The 25,474-nt window shown below is 51.3% G+C and overlaps 1 protein-coding gene across 2 annotated transcripts in view; it reads right to left on the bottom strand.

Moving 5' to 3' along the window:
* The window catches only part of LOC309522778 (3',5'-cyclic-AMP phosphodiesterase 4C-like), a 54,833-nt gene extending 29,619 nt beyond the window's left edge, over positions 1–25,214 (bottom strand). The window contains exons 1-3 of one of the 2 annotated variants that reach the window (XM_082206333.1): positions 25,118–25,214; positions 24,143–24,225; positions 13,733–13,950 (exon numbers count right to left, since the gene is read on the bottom strand). In XM_082206333.1, the coding sequence (XP_082062459.1) occupies positions 13,733–13,950; positions 24,143–24,184 (260 nt within the window). In that variant the 5' untranslated portion in view covers positions 24,185–24,225; positions 25,118–25,214. Of the gene's footprint in view, positions 1–13,732; positions 13,951–19,592; positions 19,881–24,142; positions 24,226–25,117 lie in introns of those variants that run through there. The other variant, XM_082206334.1, reaches the window with a different exon arrangement.
* Positions 25,215–25,474: the final 260 nt, after the last annotated feature.

The raw sequence follows: 25,474 nt of genomic DNA on the forward strand, positions 1-25,474 counted from the left end.
ATTCTGTGTATGTATGAATTCATAGTACAGTGGTACCTTGGTTCTCAAACTTAATCCATTCCGGAAGTCCGTTCCAAAACCAAAGAGTTCCAAAACCAAGGCGCGCTTTCCCATAGAAAGGAATGCAAAACGGATTAATCCGTTCCAGACGTTCAAAAACAAGCCCTAAGACAGCAATTGAACATGAATTTTACTATCTAACGAGACCATTGATCCACAAAAGGAAATCAATAAACAATGTACTGCAGTCACACAATCAATCAGTAGCTGAACTGGGTTCCACACGGTCACAAAAAAACCCGAAAAGAGCTGCAAAAACAAAAACGCAAAATAAATAGCAAAAACGGACAGACCTCAGCATAACACTCAAAACGGAGCACGTTCGGCTTCCGAGAAAAGTTCACAAACTGGAACGCTTACTTCCGAGTTTGGGTTCCAAGTTGTTTGAGTACCAAGCCGTTTGAGAACCAAGGGACCACTGAATTGTAGAGTTGCAAGGGACCCCCCAGGGGTCATCCAGCCCAACCCCCTGCAATGCAGGCTGTCCCTTATGGGGGGTCAAGACTGCAACCTTGGCGTTGTCGGCGCCACGCTCCAACCAGCTGTGTTCCACCATCCAAATTGGCAGCCCGCATTTTTGCAGGCTGCCCATTCTGGTCCTTGCAGGCTCAGGGGGCTGAAAGAGCAGTTGGCCTTTGAATTCCCCCCTGGGACAAATAATGCAGAACTGATTGGTACCCCCAGGAGACTCTAAATCGAAAACTCCTGAAGCTGGAGGAAGAGGCGGGGGGGGGGCAGCCTCCTTCTCCAGGAAAGGCCATTTCCTAAGCCTGACTTTCCCCTCTGCTGAAATTCGATCGGAAGGCAAGCAGCCAGATCCATATCTCCTGCACCACCATTATTACAGGGCAATAAACAGGTCTGGGCTAATAAAGCACAACAGCAGCCTTCGACCAGACTGCTGCTCGCTCCATTTCCATGCTCGGCGGGACCTGGGCTTTTAAAGGTAATTTTGCTCCTTTCCAGCTCACAAACTGGGAGCCTTCCTCTCTCTCCCTCGCCAGCGTTTGCAAGTTAAGAACCAAACCACAAAACAAGATTGTGGGCTTGAGGGGTTTCTGAGAATTCTAAGGTGTTTTAGGCATTCTAAGGTCTTATATATATAAAATAAATGTTCATAAATGTACAAGGCAAACACATACATAAGTATATCAATCAGATATAGGCAATCAGATAAGGCATTCTCAGGTCTCCTGGCATACAGGAGAGAAGCAACACACTCCCCTTTTTGCTGGGGACGGCCTCTTTCTATGATGTATGGATGATGTTTTGGAGGAGGGTGGTCTTGAGCTACAGGGTGGGCAGTTTCAAAAGTCTATATAAAAGCTTGTTTTGGGTTCCTCCTCCCTCCTGCGTGTGGGGAGTGAGGGCCCTGTTGCAACAGTTAATAAAGATCAGGCTTACAAGCTGCTTTGCTTCTAATATTCTCTGCTTGGACTCTGTTATTTTCTCCTACTGATAGAGAACCCACATAAGGACTCTAGACAGGCTTTTGGGTACCAAAAAGGAGCAGTGTTTTTTCTTATAACACAGGGATGCCAGTTCTGAAGGGACCCAGGATGGATTTGCGGCTGCCAAGGACTTCAAGGACCCTGGAACTGGAGGGCTGGAGGGGACCCCGAGGCTCGTCTACTCCAACCCGCTTGCAATGCAATGGGAAGGCTTCAGGGGCAAGGGGAAGATGCCCGGGGCCTCGCTCACTGGGAGGGCTGCCCCCGTTGCAGCAAAATGCCCAGTACATTTGGAAGGAGGCTGCTGTCTACAGTGCAGAAAGTGGGGGCAGCCTGAGGCAGTGTAGCTCTGGGATGGGGGGGGGAATGCAGGAGATCTCCAAATGCTGCTCCTGCCCGCATGACAGTCGCTAAGACTCCAAAGTGCATTGCTCAGGATTCAGCTTGGCACAAGGAAGACGTTTTAATGGCGGCACTTGCAGAGCAGAGGCAAACAGGTCGGGAAGGGTGACTCACGCACAAACGCCTCACGCCCCTAAAAGCAGTCCTGCGCCATTATCCTTTCCAGCCTCTGTCACGGCCATTCCTGAGATCATCCTCTCCCTTTGCCTGTCAGTAGCCACCCCTAATGGCCACCAATTACAGGGCCCGCCGATTCTTTTTTAAAAAGAAAAAGAAAGTATTGCCACCGGTTTGTTCCCAAGCAGTCCTCCTCCCTCACCTATCCACACAGACACGCAACACCAGCTCTCGCTTCCTGCTTCTCCACAGGACCAAAGTGTCTGGCGCTTAGAAAGGTAGACTGCCTTGGGAGGTGGAGGCTTTGCGTCGACCCCTCAAGAAAAAAATCGACAGGGCAGGTATCTCTTCTGCACACTTGCACAGCCTTGATGTGACTGCGTGACCAGGTTGCATTCCTAGGAAGACTCCTTAGACCGAGTCAGACCCTTGGGGCCACCTAGCTTAGCATTGTCTGGGCTGGTTGGAGGCAGAGGGATGGTGGGGGGAACCAGCTAGGGAACCCCCAGGGGAAGAAGATTCAGAGCTCAGGGAATGGGGATGGGGCAAGACAGAACCCTGTGGCACCCCACTAGTCACTCTTCTCCAGGATGAAGAGGAGCCATTGATGAGCACCCTTTGGGTTCGGTCAGTCAGCCAGTTACAAATCCACTGAGTGGTAGCATAGTCAAGACCGCATTTTACCAGCTTCTTTACAAGAATATCATGGGGCACCTTGTCAAATGCCTTGCTGAAATCAAGGTAGGCTACATCCACTGTGTTCCCTTCATCTACCAGGCTTGTAATTCTGTCAAAAAACGATATCAGGTTAGTCTGGGACACACTGGGTGGATCTCTTTATGGCGGCCGGGGGTGGGGGTCAGCAGCGAAGCCCCTCGGGCTGTGGAAGCAGCTGCCTTGCAGGGCCCTGGGGTGCCACTCAGGCACGACTCGGCTGGGCTGGCAGCACATGAGTTTGTCATGAATCACCCGAAGGAGCGCCTGGCATGACTCAAATGGTGCTCTCCTCACCCATGCCGGCATTTAGTGACCAGGCACTGATTCAGAGGGAGCTAGTGAGGAACAGAGAGACCCCCACGGCCAACACTTTGCGGGCCAAAACCTCCCAGGGGAAAGACCCGGTTTGGAAATGGGCTGCTCCCTTTCTTTTCTTTTCGATTTTAAACGTTTTATTGAAATTAAAATGAAGAAACACATAGAAGTATTATCTATAAAGGAAATAAATAATAAATAAAACTTATTACATTACAATATGTTCCTCTTGGATTCCTAACAACTTCCCGTCACCCCACCATGCGTCTATCACTTAATCTATCTGTTTCCTTTTGTTAACTTTCATCAATATTATATTTCTCATACTGATCCATCATACTGCAGAAGTCATTCAAAGGCTGCCACAGATGTCATGTTATTACAATAATCCATTAGATTTTTTTTATATACATATCCCACTTCCTAATAAATGTCTGATCAGAGAGACCCCTCAATTTTTGTGTTAATTTAGCCAACTCGGCGTACTCCAACCGTTTAGTTTGCCACTCCAGCTTTGTCAGTGTTTTCTCTCCTTTCCAATTCATAGTGATTAGAATTCTTGCCGCTACCATAGCATACAATAATATTTCTCTTGCATTTTTAGGAATATCTGGGCCTAATATCCGGCCCCCGAGCCTTAGTTTGCCTGCCCATGGTCTTGACCCAGCAAGAGTTCCCTCGCTAAGCTATATCTAGAGCTGAATCATCGTAAAGCTTGGTCTGCGTATATCTTTTTGAAAAACACACACACCCACTTCGAAAGAAACTAAAAACCCACAGCGGAATTACTAGCGAGTGAGTCATGGGTTGACAATATAGGGGAAAGTCGCTTTGAAGGCAGAGGGAGGGGAAAAGAGAAAGGAATATGTATATATTTATCGATTTTGCTCCAAGGCCAGTTCTCAAAGAGCGTTCTCATTCCCCTCCGACGCCTTCCAGGCTTCTCGGTGATGAAGGGCTTCGGAATTAAATTCTGCACCTGAGCCCCCTGGATACAAGGCTTCGACTTCCGCGGAAAAGAGTGGGTGGGGGGGGGAACAGCCTTCAATTATACAGAAGCTCCCGGTCTCTCCCTAACAGCCTTACAGCCTCCATTTGCCGCTGCCCCTCCTGCCAGGCCCCAAACCTTTTTCTAGATGGAAAACTGCCAGGCGCAAAGAGGTAGAAACTCTCCCGCAACTGGGGGGGGGGGGAGATTCTGAGAGACGGGCGGCTGCACCTGCCACCCGCTTCCCAAGCCATCTGCTGGGACCCCAAAGCAACCTCAATGAGGGCAAGTCTCCTGCCAAGCCATTTGAGGATGGTGCATGTCTGTGGGAAGAAGAAGGGGTCCCAACCAAAGAAGATGAGCAAGTTAAATTAATGGAATATGCTGAAATGGCAAAATTGACAACTAAGAGGAAGAGACGACAACGAAGAGACGTTTATTGCATATATACAGAAACAGTGTACACAGGTTAAGACATTAGCAGGGTTTTAAAAACCACTTGCAATTTTGCAATGAACGGATAAGAAGTAATTTAAATAGGTGTCAAGCTGAGCAATGGACATGCGGTATATTGATAAATAAGGGAACCAAGGAAGGGGCTAGAGGGAAGTCAATTTGTTTTGTTTTGTTTTGGTATTGTTCTCGTTTTTATTTTCTGTTATCTTTTGAAAATCAATAAATCGTTATAAAAAATAGAGAAAGGATGGCGCACACCTGAAGCCCTCATCGGAGAACAGCTTCCAATAAGGCTGGCTGGGGCTCAGAGGAGCAGCTTGGTGATTATGATTCTTTCGCTGTCGTCCCTTCATTGCAGCGGGTCAGACTAGATGACTCTTGGGGGACCCCTTCCCACTCTGCACCTCTACGGTTCCCGAATCCTGCAGCAGTGCTGGACTCAAGGAACAAAAGAGCAGAGGTTCACTGCCTGGCAGCCCAGCCATTCCCCCTGATTTGTGGCCTGGGGATTCAAGAAGCAGAAAACAAGGAGGAAATGGGTTTTTTCTGTCTGGCGGAGAGTTCGCAGGCAGGTCAGCAAGGATCTCGCAAGGGGAGATGCGGAAACGTCGGTCCAGCTTTGAGAAAGCCCGGGCTTAATCACTAGACGCTGATGGAAGAATTCAATGGCACCCGAGGCTCTGGATTACTGATAGCTAGAGTGAGGATAGGATGAGGATCCCTAGATGTCTGGGGCTGGAGAGATGCCTCTGGGTCTGACCCCTGGCTTTCCAGACAGCTCTTCCATAAACATGGTCTTAACAATGAGTCCCTAAGTGACTGTGGAGGCCAGTTCTGGATCCCCACGTCCTTCCACAGTGGGGACATTGATTTCCAGGCAGGAGTTGATCCCAGTGAGGGTTTGCTAAGTGTGCCTTCCTCTTGGCACGTTTCTCCCTTGCGTCCTGAGTTCGAGTGTCTTCAAAGCCCAGGACACCTTTGGGAAAGGCTGTTCTCCAACTGGAGCCCTCGCAGGCAACTGTTTCCTAGTTGTCGGTGCTCATACTCCATTTTTAAAGATTTGCCTTGAGAGAGTCTTTGAACCTCTTTTGTTGACCACCATCATTACGCTTTCCATTTTAAAGTTTGGAATCAAGGAGTTGCTTTGGAAGACAATCGTCAGGCATCTGCACAACATGACCAGTCCAACGAAGTTGATGTTGAAGAATCATCGCTTTGACACTGGAGATCTTTGCTTCTTCCAGTAAACTGGCATTAGTTCGCCTGTCTTCCCAAGAGATGTGTACAATTTTTCGCTCCCTGCCCCCCAGCCTGTCACCTGAGTTACTCACCCACTCTCTCTCTCTCTCCCAAAGGTGCTCAAATGCCTTCTCTCTCTCTCTCTCTCAGGCAGGGCAAACTGACCGCAGAGGAACTAGGTGCCATCAAAACAAGGACGACTCACAAATCCTTGCCGGAAGCCACCAATTCAGCAAAGTCATGTTGTTTTTTTTAAAAATTCATTCTTTATTAACAGCCTCAAAACTCGGAATCGAAAGCAATCATGTTCAGACTTTCAGAGTGTTGTTGGTCCTGTTGACAGTGTGCCTTTCTTTTTTTAATTCCCCCAGGTGAGAACAGCAGACATGACATAAAAAAATGATGATGGATAAAGAGGATAGAGAGAAGTTTTCTCTCCCTCTCTCCAAACACTGGAACATAGGGACTTCTGACGGAGCGGAGTGTTGATTCAAGACAGATAAAAGAAAAGACTTCTTTATGCGGCACAGAGTTCATTTATGGTGCTGAGATACCCACAAAACAGACGTTGCCCACAGAGGCAACTGAAGGTTCAAAACTGCTGCAGAAGATAAGGCTTCAGTAATACAGGTCAAGGCGTTGCTGTATACATAAAGCTCACAAGCTTTGCAGATATAGATAAAGATATATATGCAAGTAGAAGGGGTTTTTGTTGCTCCAGCAATTCAAGACTCCAACTCGTGGACAACACTTGTGGACTGACCCACAGGGGGATGTTCCTCCAGCCAGGAGGACCTCCTCCCTCACCTGGTCTGGAGCATCTGTCTGTGTGTGACCAGGTAGAGGGCCGTGATCCTAGCAGACCCCCCATCAAAGGGCCGGTCACGCAGCCATCTTCCCTCTTCTTCTTCAGTTTATTCCATCTTGATGTCTTTTGCTGTCTGCTGGCTCTCAGCCAGCAGCACATGGGCTCAATCCCCACATGGGATAAGCCCACTCTCTCTTCTGTAACTACAAGCTAGAGCCTGCCTTCAGGATCAAACTGTGAACTGAATGTAAGTAAACTTCTTGTTTCTTCTAAAAGAAGACTGTTGTGTCTTTATTCTTTTTTAAAGGGATTAAAGGGGAATTTACCAGGAACAATCCAATGTAGACAAGCCAGACTGACTTGCTTAACTCAAGAGATTCAAACGAATCTGTCAACTAGCTTCCTGCAATATACTGGGGAATGTACTCTGCTACCAGCTCACTAGCGTGAGTGAGGAAGGATAATATTTAATCAATATATCCTCTCCTGCTACCCACATTCCCACAACCCCCAGTCTCTGTCCACACCTCTCAACAAGGGGGAAGAAATTCTCTTGCATTGCCTGTGGCCCTCGACGGCCCCATATTGTTTCTTAAATGGCCCTGGTTTGGCCAGGTGGTTTTGCCTAGGGCCAAGCAAAATTCCTCTGAAGCAAAATTTCTCCCTTCACATCCCAAATTATCCAAATTCTATGCAATTTATTAATTTCTAGGGTTTAGGGGGGCCCCCAAATCTATAACAGCACAAAGCTCTTTGTTGAAGTCTGTTTGCCATCACTTGCCGCCGCCATTCTCACCGCCTCAAGAACCTGCCCCGTTCAACTCTTTTCAAAATGAGCCTTCATTTCCCCTCTGTGAATATATTCAGCACTAAGCTAGTTGCAAGGTTTGTCCTCGTTGGGGTTTCAGATGGCAGGTGGCACTCTGTTCCGAGACAAAAATTGCTCTGCTGCGATGGTGTGCGAGTGTACATGTGACACACACAAACACAAACACACAAACCTCTCACTCTTCTCCTCCCCATCAATCATCTCAGACTTTGGTATTAAAAATAGACAGGCTTCGGTTTGGGAAGGGACTGAGACTGCCATAGAGACCATCTGCTCTGTACTCTGCAGTTTGGCAAAGCATGGATCCGTCAACCAGCCTTTTGGGGATGTTGCACTTTAGGGCAGAGAGAGTCCCAGGGCTTTCAGGGCATCGCAGAATCTCGTTGAGCATGCCGCCCCTCTGTCTTTCCCCGGGAGTTCCTGTTCCACGGGTACCACCTGCTCTGATGGTGCTGGCACAGACAGCATCCTCTCTAGCGGGTGGCTTGCTCCACAGCCGCTCTCAGCAGAAAGAGGTCTCTGGGTTGCACAGAGGCACAACGGGCACCCTCTTTGGCAAGAGAGTGCTGTTGGTGAGAGTGCCCAGTGGTTAAACCCAGTTTACCCAGAAGACACGAGCAGAGGGCCATCTGATTCCCTTTGTGTGTGTCTGTGTGTCCCTGACATCTGATCCTCAGTGGTTAACAGCCCTGCCCAGGGGAGGCTCCACTGAGCTCAGCTTTAATCCACACAGGGAAAAAAGACAGAGGCCAAAAGAGAGGTTTCGGATGAAAGAAAGAAAGAATTTAACCAGCGTGCTAGTCTCTGCCCTTTCCTGAGTGCCACAGGGCAAACTCTTTCCAAAATGACACTTGGAAAAGAAACGCCACACACTGGGCCTCTCAATCCAGGGCTGAAGGTTTTATTCCCAGAAATAAAACGCAGAATGTGCTGCCATCTGTGGCGTCGCCGGCGCCAAAAGGAGACGTTGGGATTTGGAAAGCCGTTATAAGGATATGCATGGAAATTCAACCAAGGGGAAGCGAGGAAGTCACTTAACAATGTTAATAAGTGTAATTTTAATAAGGTTATGATTTATATTTGTTTGTTTATGTTTTGTTCGTTTATAATTTTGTGAAAATTAATAAAAAAAATTGAGGGGGGGGGAGGAGACGTTGGGTGGGGTGAGGGGACTTGGCCTTCTTCTGGGTAGGCAGCGAGGAAGCACTCGGGACCCAGCTAAGAGCAGCTGCAAGTCAGGGTTCAACAGAAGCGCCTTGAGGACCGGGTTCTTGGCAGGCAAATGTCGCCGGTGGCACGGATGGCGGCGAACAGGAGGAGGAACGTGGCAATGCGGGGGTGAAAAAATAGCGGCGGGGCAGATTGAGCGGCAAACAGACCAGTTCCTGACAGAACCTCGTAGGGTTTCCATGGCTCTGCATGAGGCCTTCGCCCTGACAAAGCAGCTCTTGAAACCCAGAAGTCTGCACCCATCACCCCCCCCAAAAAGGGACACCTTTTCTGCCCCCCTTTAAGAGGACAGCGACTTGCTGCCTTAGCAGACCAGGCGGCTGCAATGTTCCCTTAACTCTGAGCACACAGCAGGTAGACTGCCCCTGCCTCTGGAGGCTTCTTTTTTCTACGGCTCCTGAATGAAGGTTCTGGTTGAAAGGAAGGTATGAGAAGCTGCCTTACTCTGAGTCATATAAATGCAGGCATTTCTGAACCATCTCCTGCTTCTCCTACTTCCCCGTCCCTGCACAGACAATTCCATCTGGCAAAAGAAGACGAGGGAGAGAGGCTGGCTTTGTTCTCTTCCACACAAAAGCCGCTGCAGAAACCAACCTCATTATTCTCTTTTACTTTCTCTCTCCCGGTCGGATTGGAACATCCAGGCTGGCAAATTGCACCTGGAGGACCTGGAGGAAATGAGCGGAAAGAGAATAAAAGGAGGGCAGCTCATCTCGGACTTCCCAGGCCCTCCCTTCGGGGCGCGGAGGCGGCAAAGTCACAGGGAGGTGCTGGCAGAAGCAGGCTCAGTGCGCAGAGCACTTCATTTGCACGCAAAAGGTCCCAGGGTTCAATCCTTGGTGTCTCCAGGCAGGACCAGGAAAAGACTCCCTGTCTGAAAAGAGCGGCTGCCAGTCAGAGTACACAACAGGAAGCTAGATGAACAGATGGTCTGACCTTCCGATGATCCTAACTCTAAGTCACCCCAATGCAGTCGCTGGTCAGGGGCAAAGAGGCGCAGCACCATGAATTTGTCTTATATTCTTGTGTTTCCACCCCACCTTTTCCTCCAATGAGCTCGGGGCAGCGTACAGTACATGGTTCTCCTCCCATGCCTCGTTTTTGTTTTAAAAAATCCTTTTTATTGGTTTTTATACAAATACAAAAACCATGAAACACTTATCCAGCAATACATCTAGACATCTCCCACTCCTCATTTAATCCCCACAATCCCCCCCCCCTGCAAGGTAAGTTAAGCTGAGAGGCAGGGGCTGTCCCATGGAAGGTGGAACTATTCTGCCCCATGAGGACTAGGATCTTGCTATATCAATAGAGGAGCGCCATAGCTCAGCAATGAAACGCCTGTTTTGCACCACCCGAAAGATTTCCAGGCTGCATCTGCAGATAGGGATGAGAACTACCACCCGGACCAATGGTCTGGCTGGGAATGAAGCGGCTTGCTGCTGAAACCAGAATCAGGAGGACTAGACGATTGCATGGTTTTGAGGGCAAGGACAACAGCTCCGTGGCTCTTAAGATGCTCTGCCATGGAGATCTCCCCCCCGCCTGCTTAGAGTGCGGAGGATGAAACGAAGACCAGCGAACTTCCTTTACGGGCCGAAAATGCCCATTTGGGTCAGATATCCATAGAGATATCCATAGAGAGGGGTTTGCGACAGAGACCACCCCGCACCCTGGCCAGGCGCCCCCCTGGTCCACGCCCGGACCGCACCCACCACCAAGACCCTTCCCAGACACCCGGTAGAAGCTCTGCTGACCACGCCCCGCTCTCTCCAAAATTAGGGTGGCTTCGGAGCCCTAAAATCTCCATGCCAGCCCCTGCCTCCCCTCACTGGACCAGCGCAGAGGGTCGCCAACCAAAGAAGCCCCACCCGCACCCCAACACGCAGCTCGTTTTAGCCGAGAAGGAGCGTGACGCTGCCCTCAACTCTTAATGGATTCATGTTTTTTGTGCTCTCCCCAATCCTGAATCCAGGGCGCGCGCGCAGAGACCCTCTCCAACGCGGGATGCGCGCAGCTCCGAAGCTTCTCCTATAGTGCGAGATCCCGCCCCCCCCCAAGAAACACACCAAATGTAGGCACCCCCCCCCCCATTCCCTACTCAGCGCAAAGGGCAGTTTCCGAGAGGAGAGGCGATGCGTCCGTGGAGCGCCAGAGTGCACACCGGTTCTTAGAGGGGCCCCCCACGCCTCGCCTCGGGTGAAGGAGACGGACCCCCCCCCCTACAAAATAAGCAGCCAGGTCTCATTCCCCCGCCCCTCGCAGGTCGCCCAGCCCCTCCGAAGAGCCGCCATCCAGAGAGACCCAGGGCGCACAGGAAGCTCCTTCGCCGAAACCTCTCCAAACTCAGGATGCGCCCTGCTTGCCCCTTGCTGCGCCCTGCCCCTCCACAAGGGACTTCCCGCAATTCAGAAGTCCTCTCTCGCCCCTCCAGACGCCCCCCCAACGCCCCCTCTCCGCGATCCACCCCGAGGGCGCATCTCTGGAGCCTCAGGGGACACGGAGGTCTCCGGAGGGCGGGAAAGAAAAGGGATCGTTCCGCACGCGGCTCCTGCGCCTTCCTCCTCGTGGGCAAGTTAACACCCACCTCCCACCCCAAACCCGCTGAGCTCCCCCTCCCCCAGGGGTGGTTGCTCAGCAGTCCGGCTGCAGGGGCTGGACTAGATGCCTCTGTGGGTCCCTTCCAACTCTCCCATTCGGTTTCCTCGGCAGAGACGCGCGGGGCTCGAGCTAAGGAAGGGAGGGGAGGCTCTTACCGGCGGTGGAGCGAGGAGGGCCAGGACATCCTGGGGTTCTGGAGGGCCGGGCGGAGGGAGGCGCGGGCCTGGCGGTCCCGCTCGGTGTCGGAGTGGAAGCGCTGCTTGATGCGGATGTGGGTGCGCGGCTGGCGCCACAGGTGCTTGGGCGGCTTGGCCAGCCCGGCCCCTTGGCGGCTCAGCTCCAGGGCGGCCCGGGAGGCGCTGCTGTCCGCCATGGCGCGGTGCTGAAGCCGCAAACTTTCTCCGGGCGCTCCAGACGCCGCCTCCGCCTCGCCGGCCCGCGCGCTCCCCGTTATATAGAGCCGGCGCGGACAGCGCGCTCCGGGCTCCTTAGCCGGGCGAGGGAGGGAGGGAGCCGCGCTGCTGACAGCCCCCGCCCCCTCCCGCCCCCCCCCAAAAGCGGCTCACCCAGCGGCCAGGCCAGAGGCGCCCTCTCTGTCCGGGAAAGGAGGCGAGGAGAAGGGGCGCGCTCTGCCCATGCTTGCTTCCCAGCAGCCTCTTCTTTGATTCAGGAACATGGAATAATAGAATCGTGGAGCTGGAAGGGATCCTGAAGGACATCTAGACCAACCGCCCTGAGGAATCTGAAGCCAAGCCCGGCGCCTCGGCTCCTCAGAAGCAGCCTTAGGGCAGCCCCCGTGCCCTGAGCCCCCTAAGTGGGTGACCCAGAGGACCCCTATGCCCAGCGTTAAGCAGAACCCAGGAGTCCTGCGTGCTTTTCACGTGTGGGTTGCCAAAGGGGTTGGGAGGGTGCCAGGAACAGCGCCAGGCTGCGATGGGAGTTAGCAGGGTGTCACAGAGTGGCCAGCGAGACCGTGGTGTGTAGTGGTTAGCGTGTCAGATTCAGACCCGGGGGACTCAGGGATTTGGAGGACTTCCAACTCTCCAATTCCATGGTGCCCCCTCTGCCTGTCCTGAGTGCCAGCCTTGCCACGCACCCGTTTCCCTTTGTGGGGGAGCCCCTGCTGCTGCCAGCTGAGCCACCCTTAGCTGCACCGCCAGCCCCTTCTCATTTAAACCGCCACCAAGAAATGCCAGGCAAATGCAGACGCGGCTGGTTTATTCCTTTGGGGGAGCTGTCCCCATTCAAACTGGGGGAGAAATAAATGTTAAGACGCACACAAAGACCCCTAAACTCTTTTTGCAACCGGCAGAAATGAAGAAGCAGCAATCGAAACGCCCTCCAGCGGCTCCTTCCTTCCCTTTGATGGATGGCGCATCAAGGGGAGGTGGGGGAGACGCTGTAAAAACACCCACAGAAACTCCCTTGATGCTAAGCCAGGCCTTGGGCCCCTCAAGCTCAATGATGCCTGCACAGGCTGGCAGCAGCTCTCCAGGGTGTGTGAGAGAGGAGTCCTTTTCCCCGGCCCCCCATAGAGATGCCATCTAGGATTGAGCCACACAGGAACTTGGCCATGTTCCTTCCCCTAACGATAAAGCAAGAGTCTAGTCCTCAGTGTTCTGATTTTAATAGGGAGCTGTTTCATACAGAATCAGGCTTAGCTCAGCCCTGGCTACACTGAAGGGAAGCAGCCGCTCTCCAGCGTTTCAGGCGGTGGGTGGAGGTGTCTAAGCCCTCCCCAGAGATGCTGCCAGAAATTGAACTTGCAACCAGGCAGGAAACTTTTTACGCAAGCACGTCTTTAAACCAGAATTGAAATTTAATCTGCCCGAAACGATTGCCCACCCCTCCTCCTTCCCACAGAAGCCGGTTTTGTGCCTTGCAGTGGAAAAGCAAAGGAAATTCAATCAATCAGCCAGTCAATTTCTGCAACAGCTTAATTATTACCGAGACGAGCAATAAAGTGGTTTGACTGCTCCAATTCTTCCTCCTGCCTCTGGTGGATCATGCGGGGAAGGGGGACTCGCAGGCAGAAATGTTGCCGTCCAAATCACTTTTATCGCCAAGGCAAACGGGGGCGGGGGTCCCTAGATTTATGCCTGCTACAGAGCTGTGAAAAATGCACAGGAGCCTGAGCAGGGAAAGGAAATTGGCAGTCTTCCTCATCTTTCCTCTCCTATCTAAGAGGTAAACAGAGCTGCAGGGCCTGTGAGCCCCAGGCTGGGGGAGAGGCCAGATGTGGGCCCCCCCCCCAGGCTTGCTATCTGGCCCTCGAGGGACTCTACCTGCCACCCCCCTCCACCCCAGAGGATGCTGGCTGTACGAGTTCGATCTCGGCATGGAATGGAGACTCTATCCAAAAAGAGAGAGGCGAGAGGCAGTTCTTAGCTCCTAACTTCTCAGAGGAAGGCACTCTGTGCAGGCTCAGAAGCCACCAAAAACCGTGCAGATTTGACAGCCCACGACATGCCCTGGGTCTTTCCTTCTCGACACCATCAGGGAAAAACTCTACCTCTTACCTCATAACGCTGGTGCCTTCGGTGCTGGCTGGGGGTGTCTCCTCGATGGTGAAAACAACCCTGCCGTGTTCTGGCTCCGGGGCACGGCTGAGGTCAGTGGCTGCCACATGCCGGGAGGCGAGGGGCGGCAGCAACAGCGTCCCTGAGAAACGGCGCTTGACGGCATTCCCTGGGAGAGCTCCGACGCCAGGGCCCAAGTCCAGCTGCTCTCGGGATCTCTGGAAAAGAAAGAAAAGAAAGGGGGGAGTCAGCAGTGTGCTCAGACCATTTGGGGAAGCACCCTTTCCTCGCCCGGCTGCCACATTGCCCGTCTTTCTAAAATAAAGAGAACCCCCAGGTTCAGAGGCAGTCTACCTGTGAACACCAGCTATGAAAGCACGAACCACAAGGGAACACTGTTGCTTGTGTGCCCTGCTATCGGAAATAGGAAGCCGAGTTGGAATGACACACTACAGCTCTGAAAAAAAGGCATAAGGGACTACCGGTAAATAAAAAAAAGTAAGATTCTAGTCCTCAACAAAGGGCTGGATTAAATACGATCATTGGAAGCTGCAGCAGTGCTGCGGAAACCTGCTAAGGGGTAGGAAACTACAAGGAGGAAGCAGCTGGAGAGAATGACTTCTGGGTCAGTGCATGTGGCTGCCTGGAATAACATTCGCTTTTTTTGCTGCTGCATCACTCAGTTGACATATTCAGCTTGTGGTCCCCCAAGACCCCTAGATCCTTTTCACATGTCCTGCTAGTAAGCCATGTGTCCCCCACCCTATATTTGCACATCTGGTTCTTCCTGCCCCAGATTATACTTGACCTCACCCAGGAACAGCAGTGGAGCAGGATTCCTGCATTGCAGGGGGTTGGACTAGATGGCCCTCAAGGTCCCTTCCAACTCTACAGTTCTGTGATTCTGTAGTTTCAGTTGTCTCTATACTAATGCACAGAGTATGGGGAACAAGCGAGAAGAATTGGAGCTCTTAATACAGGATGACAAATACGACTTAACGGGGTAACTGAAACCTAGTGGGATGAGACGCATGACTGAAATGTAGACATGGAGGAGTATAAACTATTCAAAAGGAATAGATCAAACAAGAAAACAGGAAGGGAGTGGCATTATATGTAAAGGATGTGACAGGCTGGATGTGAGCGAAAAATTGGATGTGGGAAGACAGGCGAACTAATGCCAGTTTACTGGAAGAAGCAAAGATCACCAGTGTCAAAGCGATGATTCTTCAACATCAACTTCATTGGACTGGTCATGTTGTGCGGATGCCTGACGATCGTCTTCCAAAGCAACTCCTCTATTCCGAACTTTAAAATGGAAAGCATAACGCTGGTGGTCAACAAAAGAGGTTCAAAGACTCTCTCAAGGCAAATCTTTAAAAATGGAGTATACACACCGACAACTGAGAAACACTGGCCTGCAAGCGCTCCAGTTGGAGAACAGCCTTTCCTAAAGGTGTCCTGGGCTTTGAAGACACTCGAACTCAGGACACAAAGGAGAAACGTGCCAAGAAGAAGGCACACTTAGCAAACCCTCACTGGGATCAACTCCTGCCTGGAAACCGATGTCCCCACTGTGGAAGGACATGGGGATCCAGAATTGGCCTCCACAGTCACGGACTTACTGTTAAAACCGTGTTTATGGAAGACAACCTTACTCGGCCAGGAGGGAAAGAAGGAGGAGGAGGAGGAAGAGGAGAAGAAGAAGGAGGAGGAGGAGGAGGTGGTCTTTGGATGTCCTTATGACTACTGGATCACCATCACCCTGAAAAGACTTTTCGAGGATGACTCTTAGGGAAGGCGGGAGGGAGGGAGGCAGGGAGAGGGCGGGTGGGTTGATTAAAGAGGCACCGAGTTCGATCCATCTCCTAGCTCCATCTATGGACAGCATCCATTAACTGCAAGCATTAGCCTCCAGCAAAGGCTTAAAAAATTCATCCCCTCGCCTCCATATTTATTATTGCTTCCATATGATATCGCTCCAAAGAAAAAGCAACGCGAGCCATTTTAGAAAAAGGAAAGGAAGGGGGGACAAAAGCAGTAAGATCTCGTTCTTCCTCTGAAGGCGAAGCAAGGTGTCAGTCCTCATGATGCCAAATAAAACAGGAAGGGAGGAAGGGGCCCAACAGTCAGTCTGGACAGCTCCGTTGGTTAGAGCATGCTGATAACGCCGAGGTTGCAGGTTCAGTCCCCATAGGGAGCAGTGCTGCAGAGGGTTGGACTAGATGACCCAAAGGGTCCCTTTCCAACTATGATTTTGCTCCTCTAGCTCAGTGTGACAGCAGCAATCCATGGTCTGGGGACTGGAGATACTGGGGATTGAACCCTGGGAGCGTCTACATGCAAAGCTCTGGACTTCCCCTTCAAAAGAAAGCAAGCTCCTAGTCCTTGTGGTTCTTAGTGCTCATTTAAACCGGAAGCTGACGCTCTTCTTGTGGGAGTTTATCAGCCAAACTCCCCCTCTGCACCTGGGAAAAGGCTCAGCTAAGGAACAAACACGCACAGAGGGAGCACCTGCTTTCCTGATGCCTCGCCAACAAGCGGTTGCCCTGGGGTGCCAATTAGCGCCGCAGGAGGGTTAATTGCCACTTACGGGCAGGCACGGCCACTCTCTCTCTCACGGCTCGGCTGCCAATCATTTCCGCCTGAGAGCACCTGCCAGACCTGGCCTCCTAGAAGGGTGGAAGGAAGCTGGAGGAAGCGGGTTGTGGGTTCGAATCCCCCTCCCCAAAATCCAGACACACGTTAAGAGATTTGGGCCAAGCCTGGGGAACGGGAGACATTTTGTTTAACCGCTGCGTCTTTATTTTAGGTGCTTATTCCCCACTTTTCAAGCTTGCTTTCCCAAGCAGCTTGGCTGTTTTGCAGAACCATCGGGCTGGAAGGGAACCCCAGGGGCCATCTAGTCCAACCTCCCCCCACAATGCAGAAGAGTCCCCAACAGGTGGCCATCTGACCTCTGCTAGAAAACATCCAGTGAAGGAGAGCATCCACACCCTTAAGGGAGTGCGTCCCATGGTCAGACTGTTATTATAATTATTACAAGGTATTGCTTAAGGCCTGTACCGTCTCTAGGCCAGTGAAGCACCACAGCTAGAAAAAACCAGTTATACTGTATAAAGTAAAATTAAAGCAAATCCCAAACAGGAGAACATTTTAAACCAGCAGAGAGAACAAGAATCAATCAGGGTGTCTTTTTTTAAAAAAAGAGCTTTGCAAAGCCTGCCTAATAATAATAATTTATTTTTTATACCCCACCTATCTGGCTGGGTTTCCCTAGACATTCTAGGCGGCCCCCAACAGAATATTGAAAAGCAGAAGAAAACCTCAAACATTAAAAACGTCCCTAAACAGGGCTGCCTTCAGATGTCTTCTAAAAGTCAGATGGTTGTTTATTTCCTTAACATCTGATGGGAGGGCATTCCACAGGGCGGGCACCACCACCAAGAAGGCCCTCTGCCTGCTTCCCTGTAGCCTCACTTCTTGCACTGAGAAGGCCCTTGGGAGAGGGACCCCGGTGTCCGGGCTGGAGATGCTCCTTTAGGTCTACTGGACCGAGGCTGTTTAGGGCTTTAAAGATCAGCCCCAACCCTTTGAATTGTGTATTCAAAAAAAGCACATTTGGACCCGGAGATGGGCATCCTTGCCTGCTTGGCATGGCATGAGCAGAACCTGCAAGCGAAGGACCTGCCAGGCCTGGCACGCTAAGAGGCCAAGAAGAGCCCAGAGCGAGGGGGAATTCCTGCTTGTTTCCTTAACCGGTCCTCCGCCGCCAACTGACAAAGAGGCCAAGAAGCGTGACCCGTTGCCAAGGAACCCGGAGAGAAGGGGCACCCATCGCCCAGCACCCGGAGGGCAAGCCAGGGCCTGCCTGCCTGCCCTGACCCAGGGCGGGAGGAGGAAGACTCCGCTCAGGATTTGCGGAGCCTTTTCTTCTCCCAGAGATTGAGGTTTAGGGTCAGAGTTTCCCTTCTCCCAGGTGGGCTCCTTTCCCGGGGGGGCGAGCCCCACCTGCCCCTCGCTTCCCCCCACGGCACAGGCAGAAATTGCCTTCTTGACCGCTGGACCCCCCCTCTGGCTGTCTGCTGCTTGGACTACTGCAGGGGCCAGATTTGATAAAGTGAAGGCCCGTGGCTTGTTGACCTTTTAAAGGATTTTTACCCAAAAGTAGTTGTTGAGCTTTTGAGGGTTGAAGTTGTTGAGCTTCTTTTAGGATTAAGTTTTTTTTAGGATTTTACCCCAGGAAATAAACTGCCACAGGGGCCGGATTAAACCGACCGGCAGACCGGATCAGGCCCCTGAAAGGGACTTTGAACATGCCTGGGCTACTGCCATGCGCTCTCCATGGGGCTGCAACTAATCCAGAATGTGGCAGCCAGACCGGGGACTGGGAGCGGCCGCCAAGACCATATAAAACCGGTCCTGAAAGACCTACACTGGCTCCCAGGACGTTTCCGGGCACAATTCAAAGTCTTGGTGCTGACCCTGAAAGCCCCAAATGGCCCTGTAGACCTGAAGGAGCGTCTCCACCCCGGACACCGGGGTCCATCACTGGGTTCCCCCCAAGAGTGAGGTCTTCCCATGCAAGGGAAACCCCTAACTCCCCGAGGGTCTCCTGGTTCCGCTCCTGGGATTGGGGCCGCTCTCGCCGGGTGGAAAGATGCGCGCCAAGGTTTTGACGCCTGGAGCCCCTTCCCCTCTGGCTGCCCCAGCTGCCAAATTCAACTAAGCCGCTTATCCTGCCGGGAATTCTTCCCACAGGACTAAAAACAGAGCCGCGATTCCTTCCCCTTGTTATAAGAATTGAAGGTCTCCGATATATAAATTTGGCGTTCATAAATTTACAAGGCAAACACATACAGAACTATATAAGCACCATGTCTGAGACAGGACAGGAAGACAGTCCTGAATCCATTTTGACTCTCCCCAACTGACCCAATGTTTCTCTGCAAGAAGGGAGGGAAGGGAAAAAACCTCTCCATTGTCTCTTTGCTCACAAATCCTGCCTTCAGGGCACATTTAAGATGCGAATAAGAAACATTTGAGGTCAATTTGGGAGAGGCAAAATGGTTTCAGGACTTTTTCCCTGTACTGTTTCAGACATGTGACTTATATATTTATGCATGTGTCTGCCTGGCACATTTACAGTGGCACCTCGGGTTACAAACCCTTCGGGTTACAGACTCCGCTAACCCAGCAGTACTGCTTCAGGTCAAGAATTTACCTCAGGATGACAACCGAAATTGTGCGCCAGTGGCAGTGGGAGACTCCATTAGCTCAAGTGGTGCTTCAGGTGAAGAACGGTTTCAGGTGAAGAACGGAAGGAATTAGGTTCTTAACCCGAGGCACCACTGGATTTTCTACCTCAGACCTTCCAATTCTCCTAACCCCGAGAAGAGGAATCAGGCCGGGAATTGACTGGGAGGCTGAGGCGGAAAGAGGAGGAAGAGAAGGTGGACAGAGAGGTCTCCTCCGGAGGGGAGAGACTCTTCTGGAAAGAGAAGCCTCCCCAAGCAGCAGCCATCTCTTGGCTCTGCGACTTGGAAGGAGGAACGGACAGAAAGGAAGGAAGGACCACCTTGTCCAGAGCCAGAGGATGAAGGGCAAAACAAGGGAGAAAACCTTGGGAGCTGAGGTCTCCAAAGTGTCATCCCCCCCCCCCCCGGGTCAGAGACTTCCTTGTCAAATAAAACTGTTCTTGTGCATTGGAACAAATCCTGCCAGAGACTCCTGATGGTGAAGTTTTACGTCACGCAAGTCCCGACAAGACCATCTGAGGGGAGTTGGAGGGAACTGGTGGAAGCGAGAGGCCGTTGCAGATGAATCGGTGGCAGCGCCGTGATACCAAGTGAAATCCCACACAGAGACACAGAAGAGCCAGTTTCATAAAGTGCTAGCGTTATTTGATTAAAAGGAGGGAAATTTCCTGTCAGAAAATGACCAGCCAGCGCCAGGCCAGAGACTCAGGCTGACCCAGTGCAGAGCTGCTGCATCTGAGGGAAATCCTCCCCCTGAAGGAGAGATGAGGAGACTGAGATTGGACTTGGCTAAAGCGGAAGCAGAGAAAGAGAAACCGAAAGTGGAGCAGAAGTGGTGTTGTGTGAGGCGGGCGCTCCATTTTGAAGCGAGAGAACAGCCCAAGGGCGCCAGGGGGGAAAAGGGCTGTTGCGCCCATATGAATTGGTGGCAGCGTCATGATATGAAGTGAAATCCCACAGAGAAACGTACCCAGAGACACAGAAGAGCCAGTTTCATAAAGTGCTAGCGTTATTTGATTAAAAGGAGGGAAATTTCCTGTCAGAAAATGACCAGCCAGCGCCAGGCCAGAGACTCAGGCTGACCCAGTGCAGAGCTGCTGCATCTGAGGGAAATCCTCCCCCTGAAGGAGAGATGAGGAGACTGAGATTGGACTTGGCTAAAGCGGAAGCAGAGAAAGAGGAACAGAAAGTGGAGCAGAAGTGGTGTTGTGTGAGGCGGGCGCTCCATTTTGAAGCGAGAGAACAGCCCAAGGGCGCCAGGGGGGAAAAGGGCTGTTGCGCCCATATGAATTGGTGGCAGCGTCATGATATGAAGTGAAATCCCACAGAGAAACGTACCCAGAGACACAGAAGAACCGGATTAATAAAGTGCTAGAGTTATTTGATTAAAAGGAGGGAAATTTCCTGTCAGAAAATGACCAGCCAGCGCCAGGCCAGAGACTCAGGCTGACCCAGTGCAGAGCTGCTGCATCTGAGGGAAATCCTCCCCCTGAAGGAGAGATGAGGAGACTGAGATTGGACTTGGCTAAAGCGGAAGCAGAGAAAGAGAAACCGAAAGTGGAGCAGAAGTGGTGTTGTGTGAGGCGGGCGCTCCATTTTGAAGCGAGAGAACAGCCCAAGGGCGCCAGGGGGGAAAAGGGCTGTTGCGCCCATATGAATTGGTGGCAGCGTCATGATATGAAGTGAAATCCCACAGAGAAACGTACCCAGAGACACAGAAGAACCGGATTAATAAAGTGCTAGAGTTAATTGATTAAAAGGAGGGAAATTTCCTGTCAGAAAATGACCAGCCAGCGCCAGGCCAGAGACTCAGGCTGACCCAGTGCAGAGCTGCTGCATCTGAGGGAAATCCTCCCCCTGAAGGAGAGATGAGGAGACTGAGATTGGACTTGGCTAAAGCGGAAGCAGAGAAAGAGAAACCGAAAGTGGAGCAGAAGTGGTGTTGTGTGAGGCGGGCGCTCCATTTTGAAGCGAGAGAACAGCCCAAGGGCGCCAGGGGGGAAAAGGGCTGTTGCGCCCATATGAATTGGTGGCAGCGTCATGATATGAAGTGAAATCCCACAGAGAAACGTACCCAGAGACACAGAAGAACCGGATTAATAAAGTGCTAGAGTTATTTGATTAAAAGGAGGGAAATTTCCTGTCAGAAAATGACCAGCCAGCGCCAGGCCAGAGACTCAGGCTGACCCAGTGCAGAGCTGCTGCATCTGAGGGAAATCCTCCCCCTGAAGGAGAGATGAGGAGACTGAGATTGGACTTGGCTAAAGCGGAAGCAGAGAAAGAGAAACCGAAAGTGGAGCAGAAGTGGTGTTGTGTGAGGCGGGCGCTCCATTTTGAAGCGAGAGAACAGCCCAAGGGCGCCAGGGGGGAAAAGGGCTGTTGCGCCCATATGAATTGGTGGCAGCGTCATGATATGAAGTGAAATCCCACAGAGAAACGTACCCAGAGACACAGAAGAACCGGATTAATAAAGTGCTAGAGTTAATTGATTAAAAGGAGGGAAATTTCCTGTCAGAAAATGACCAGCCAGCGCCAGGCCAGAGACTCAGGCTGACCCAGTGCAGAGCTGCTGCATCTGAGGGAAATCCTCCCCCTGAAGGAGAGATGAGGAGACTGAGATTGGACTTGGCTAAAGCGGAAGCAGAGAAAGAGAAACCGAAAGTGGAGCAGAAGTGGTGTTGTGTGAGGCGGGCGCTCCATTTTGAAGCGAGAGAACAGCCCAAGGGCGCCAGGGGGGAAAAGGGCTGTTGCGCCCATATGAATTGGTGGCAGCGTCATGATATGAAGTGAAATCCCACAGAGAAACGTACCCAGAGACACAGAAGAACCGGATTAATAAAGTGCTAGAGTTAATTGATTAAAAGGAGGGAAATTTCCTGTCAGAAAATGACCAGCCAGCGCCAGGCCAGAGACTCAGGCTGACCCAGTGCAGAGCTGCTGCATCTGAGGGAAATCCTCCCCCTGAAGGAGAGATGAGGAGACTGAGATTGGACTTGGCTAAAGCGGAAGCAGAGAAAGAGAAACCGAAAGTGGAGCAGAAGTGGTGTTGTGTGAGGCGGGCGCTCCATTTTGAAGCGAGAGAACAGCCCAAGGGCGCCAGGGGGGAAAAGGGCTGTTGCGCCCATATGAATTGGTGGCAGCGTCATGATATGAAGTGAAATCCCACAGAGAAACGTACCCAGAGACACAGAAGAACCGGATTAATAAAGTGCTAGAGTTAATTGATTAAAAGGAGGGAAATTTCCTGTCAGAAAATGACCAGCCAGCGCCAGGCCAGAGACTCAGGCTGACCCAGTGCAGAGCTGCTGCATCTGAGGGAAATCCTCCCCCTGAAGGAGAGATGAGGAGACTGAGATTGGACTTGGCTAAAGCGGAAGCAGAGAAAGAGAAACCGAAAGTGGAGCAGAAGTGGTGTTGTGTGAGGCGGGCGCTCCATTTTGAAGCGAGAGAACAGCCCAAGGGCGCCAGGGGGGAAAAGGGCTGTTGCGCCCATATGAATTGGTGGCAGCGTCATGATATGAAGTGAAATCCCACAGAGAAACGTACCCAGAGACACAGAAGAACCGGATTAATAAAGTGCTAGAGTTAATTGATTAAAAGGAGGGAAATTTCCTGTCAGAAAATGACCAGCAAGCGCCAAGCCAAAGAGATGCTGTGACTCAGGTGATGCTCAAGGACTAATTAAGAAGCATAACTAAAGTTATGAGAATTATAAGAGCTAAGGCGTAAAATAAATGTTCCTAAACGTAGCACGCAGGCAGACACCTCCATAATGACATAAGCCACATGGTTTGAAACCGGACAGGAAGAGAGTCCTGACGCCCTTTTGACTCTTTCCGGGGCCTCAACTCTTCCTCTGCAGTTGGGATGGAGAGGGGGGAAGCTTCCCCCTTGTCTCCCCCCTGCCCCCCAATCCTGCCTTGAGGGCACACCTTGGGGGGTGAAGAGGGGAGCCTGAGGCCCGGACTCCGAAATTAAGATTTATCCTCACAGAAGGAGGGCCAGGCTCTCCAGGTCAAGCCAGCAAGAGGTATCCTGGCAGGCCGGACTCTGCGGCAGATGCCCCTTCTGTAGATTGCAGGGTGGCAGTTAAAAAAGTCTATACCAGCCACATCCAAAGTCCATTTCGGGAGTCTAACCCGGCCCACCGGTTGATTAAATGCGGCCCCCGTTGCCACATTTATGTCCTGGGGTAAAGTCCCCCCAAAAGCTCAGCAACTCCAATCCTAAAAAAGCTGAACAGCATTGCGGTTAAATCCTAAAGGAAGCTCCACAACTTTGGGGTACAATTGTAAAAAAAGCTCAACAGCTTCAATCCTAAAAAGAAGCTTTGCTCGGCCCTCACGTACGTTCGCTTCATCAAATCTGGCCCTCTTTGGGAAAAGTTTGTGCACTCCTGGGCTACAGGGAGGGCCATTTCAGGAGTCCATAGAAGAGCTTGCCCCCCTTGTGTGGGGAGTGAGGACCCTGTGGCAACAGATCAATAAAGATCAATAAAGATCATTAATAAAGATCAGGCTCACTAGCTGCTTTGCTTCTCCATATTCTCTGCTTGGCCTCTGTTATCTTCTCCTACCAAGAGGGAAGCTACTTAAGGACTCTAGATGGGCTCTTGGACACCCCATAAGGGAAGAAGGGCAGGTTTTATTTACAAGACCCCCTTGCAGAGAAGAGGGCAGAGCATTGATGGCGCTTTGGGATTGGAGCAAGATGGGAAGGGGGGGTCCAGAACTTCGGATGGACTGATTCACCTAAGGTTACCAGGCGTCCCCCTTTCCCCGGATTTACAGATCAGTCCCCTGACAAAATCCACCTATTTAGCAGGAAGTTGAAAAGTGTCCCCGGAATCACTGGGAAAAAATCTGGTAGCCTGATATTAACCGCAACCTCAACCCAAATATTGTCCGTCGCCCTCCTGGCCGGGCGCTCACCAACCTGCACCCACAGACACCTAATAATAATAAAAAATATTTTTATTTATTTATTTATTTATTTATTTATTTATTTATTTATTTATTTATACCCCATCCATCTGGGTGGGTTTCCCCAGCCACTCTGGGCGGCTTCCAACAAAACACTAAAATACAACCACCTATTAAACATTAAAGGCTTCCCTAAAGAGGGATCCCCCGGGCGCATTATTTTCCCTTACCTCCATACTCAGAAAGGACACCGTCGTCCGGCTTCGACGCATGGTGGCCAAACCTTGGAACGAGCCACCACCTGTTCCTGCCCCTGCAAAGAGGGGGAAAGAAAATGAGAAAAAATCTATCTTCAGGGTCGATCCAGAAAGCTCACAACTTAAGTTTTCAATCGGAGCTGGGTTAAAAGCACTGACCGCTGAACTTGGTTTTCAATAAGAATGCCTCTATCGACTATTTGTCCAAAATGAAAATTTCCTGATTGTGGCCAAGTTGTTCTGACGCTCGAGATCATTTAGGCGCTGGAAAATTAGACTGTTTGCTTTACTAAAACCCAAAGTGAGCAGATGTCATGCTGATAAACCACAAGAGTGACGTTTTGGATGGGCAATTTTAGACCAGGCACTCTTGTGACCTTGCAGCACTAGGGATATTAGACCGGGGGGGGGGGATTTGAGTTTAGGCCAAGCCAAGAGTTAAATGACCTACGCCGGATCCACAATTCTACCGGGGAAGATTAACCTCTAGGCGCAATGATGCATTTGGGACCCAGGGCAGGACAGAGAAAATTTGCCTTAAGAACAACAACAACAACAATAATAATTTTATTTATACCCTGCCCATCTAAATTTGATTGGCAGCTTCCGTAGCTCCAAGGTGAGCCTGTCAAAATCTGAGCCCCATATAATAACTGTGCTGGAGGTTTCGCTTGGAACACTTCCAGGACTGATGGTATATCATGTTTGCAGCTTTTTTTTTTAACAGATGACAAATGCACCTTTAATTATCATTATCACCAGCATAGCCTTCATTGAATACAAATTAAAGCATTAATATGTACAGAGGGATAAGATGCCCCCAAACTTCTTGCTGGGTGTCTCCCCCCCTGAGCTTGTTTGCCACCTTTTGTGTGCTTTCAATATCTGGTGCCCAGAGCCAAAAACACCCCCTCTCTCTTAACAGATTTGGGCATTTCTTGGACTTACCGTTTAGAGGCCTCTCTCGCTCCTTTTGCTTCTCGAACTCGGACCCCTCACCTTGCAGGAAACTTCAGCACAAAGGCTCTCCCTCCTTCGCTCGGTGGAGAGGATTGAAAAGGAAGCAAAATAATCCAAGCAGAGGCTGGGTCCCTTTTTCTGAAACGGGGAGGAGCACCCATGGCCAGCATGCACCTTGGAGCACCCTTCCCCACCCCCTGCCCCCACCCCACTCCTCCCCAGGGAGTCCTGGCAAGCGTCCCAGCCTGGCAGGAGAAGCGGCGGGAGGGCAGGACTGGTTCAACTGGAAGAACCAAAATGGGGAGGACTCCGGGGTTTGTGCGACTGCCATCCTCATCGTCAACA

This window comes from Podarcis vaucheri (genome assembly GCF_965113315.1).
Source record: "Podarcis vaucheri genome assembly, chromosome: 18".
NCBI lineage: Eukaryota > Metazoa > Chordata > Lepidosauria > Squamata > Lacertidae > Podarcis > Podarcis vaucheri.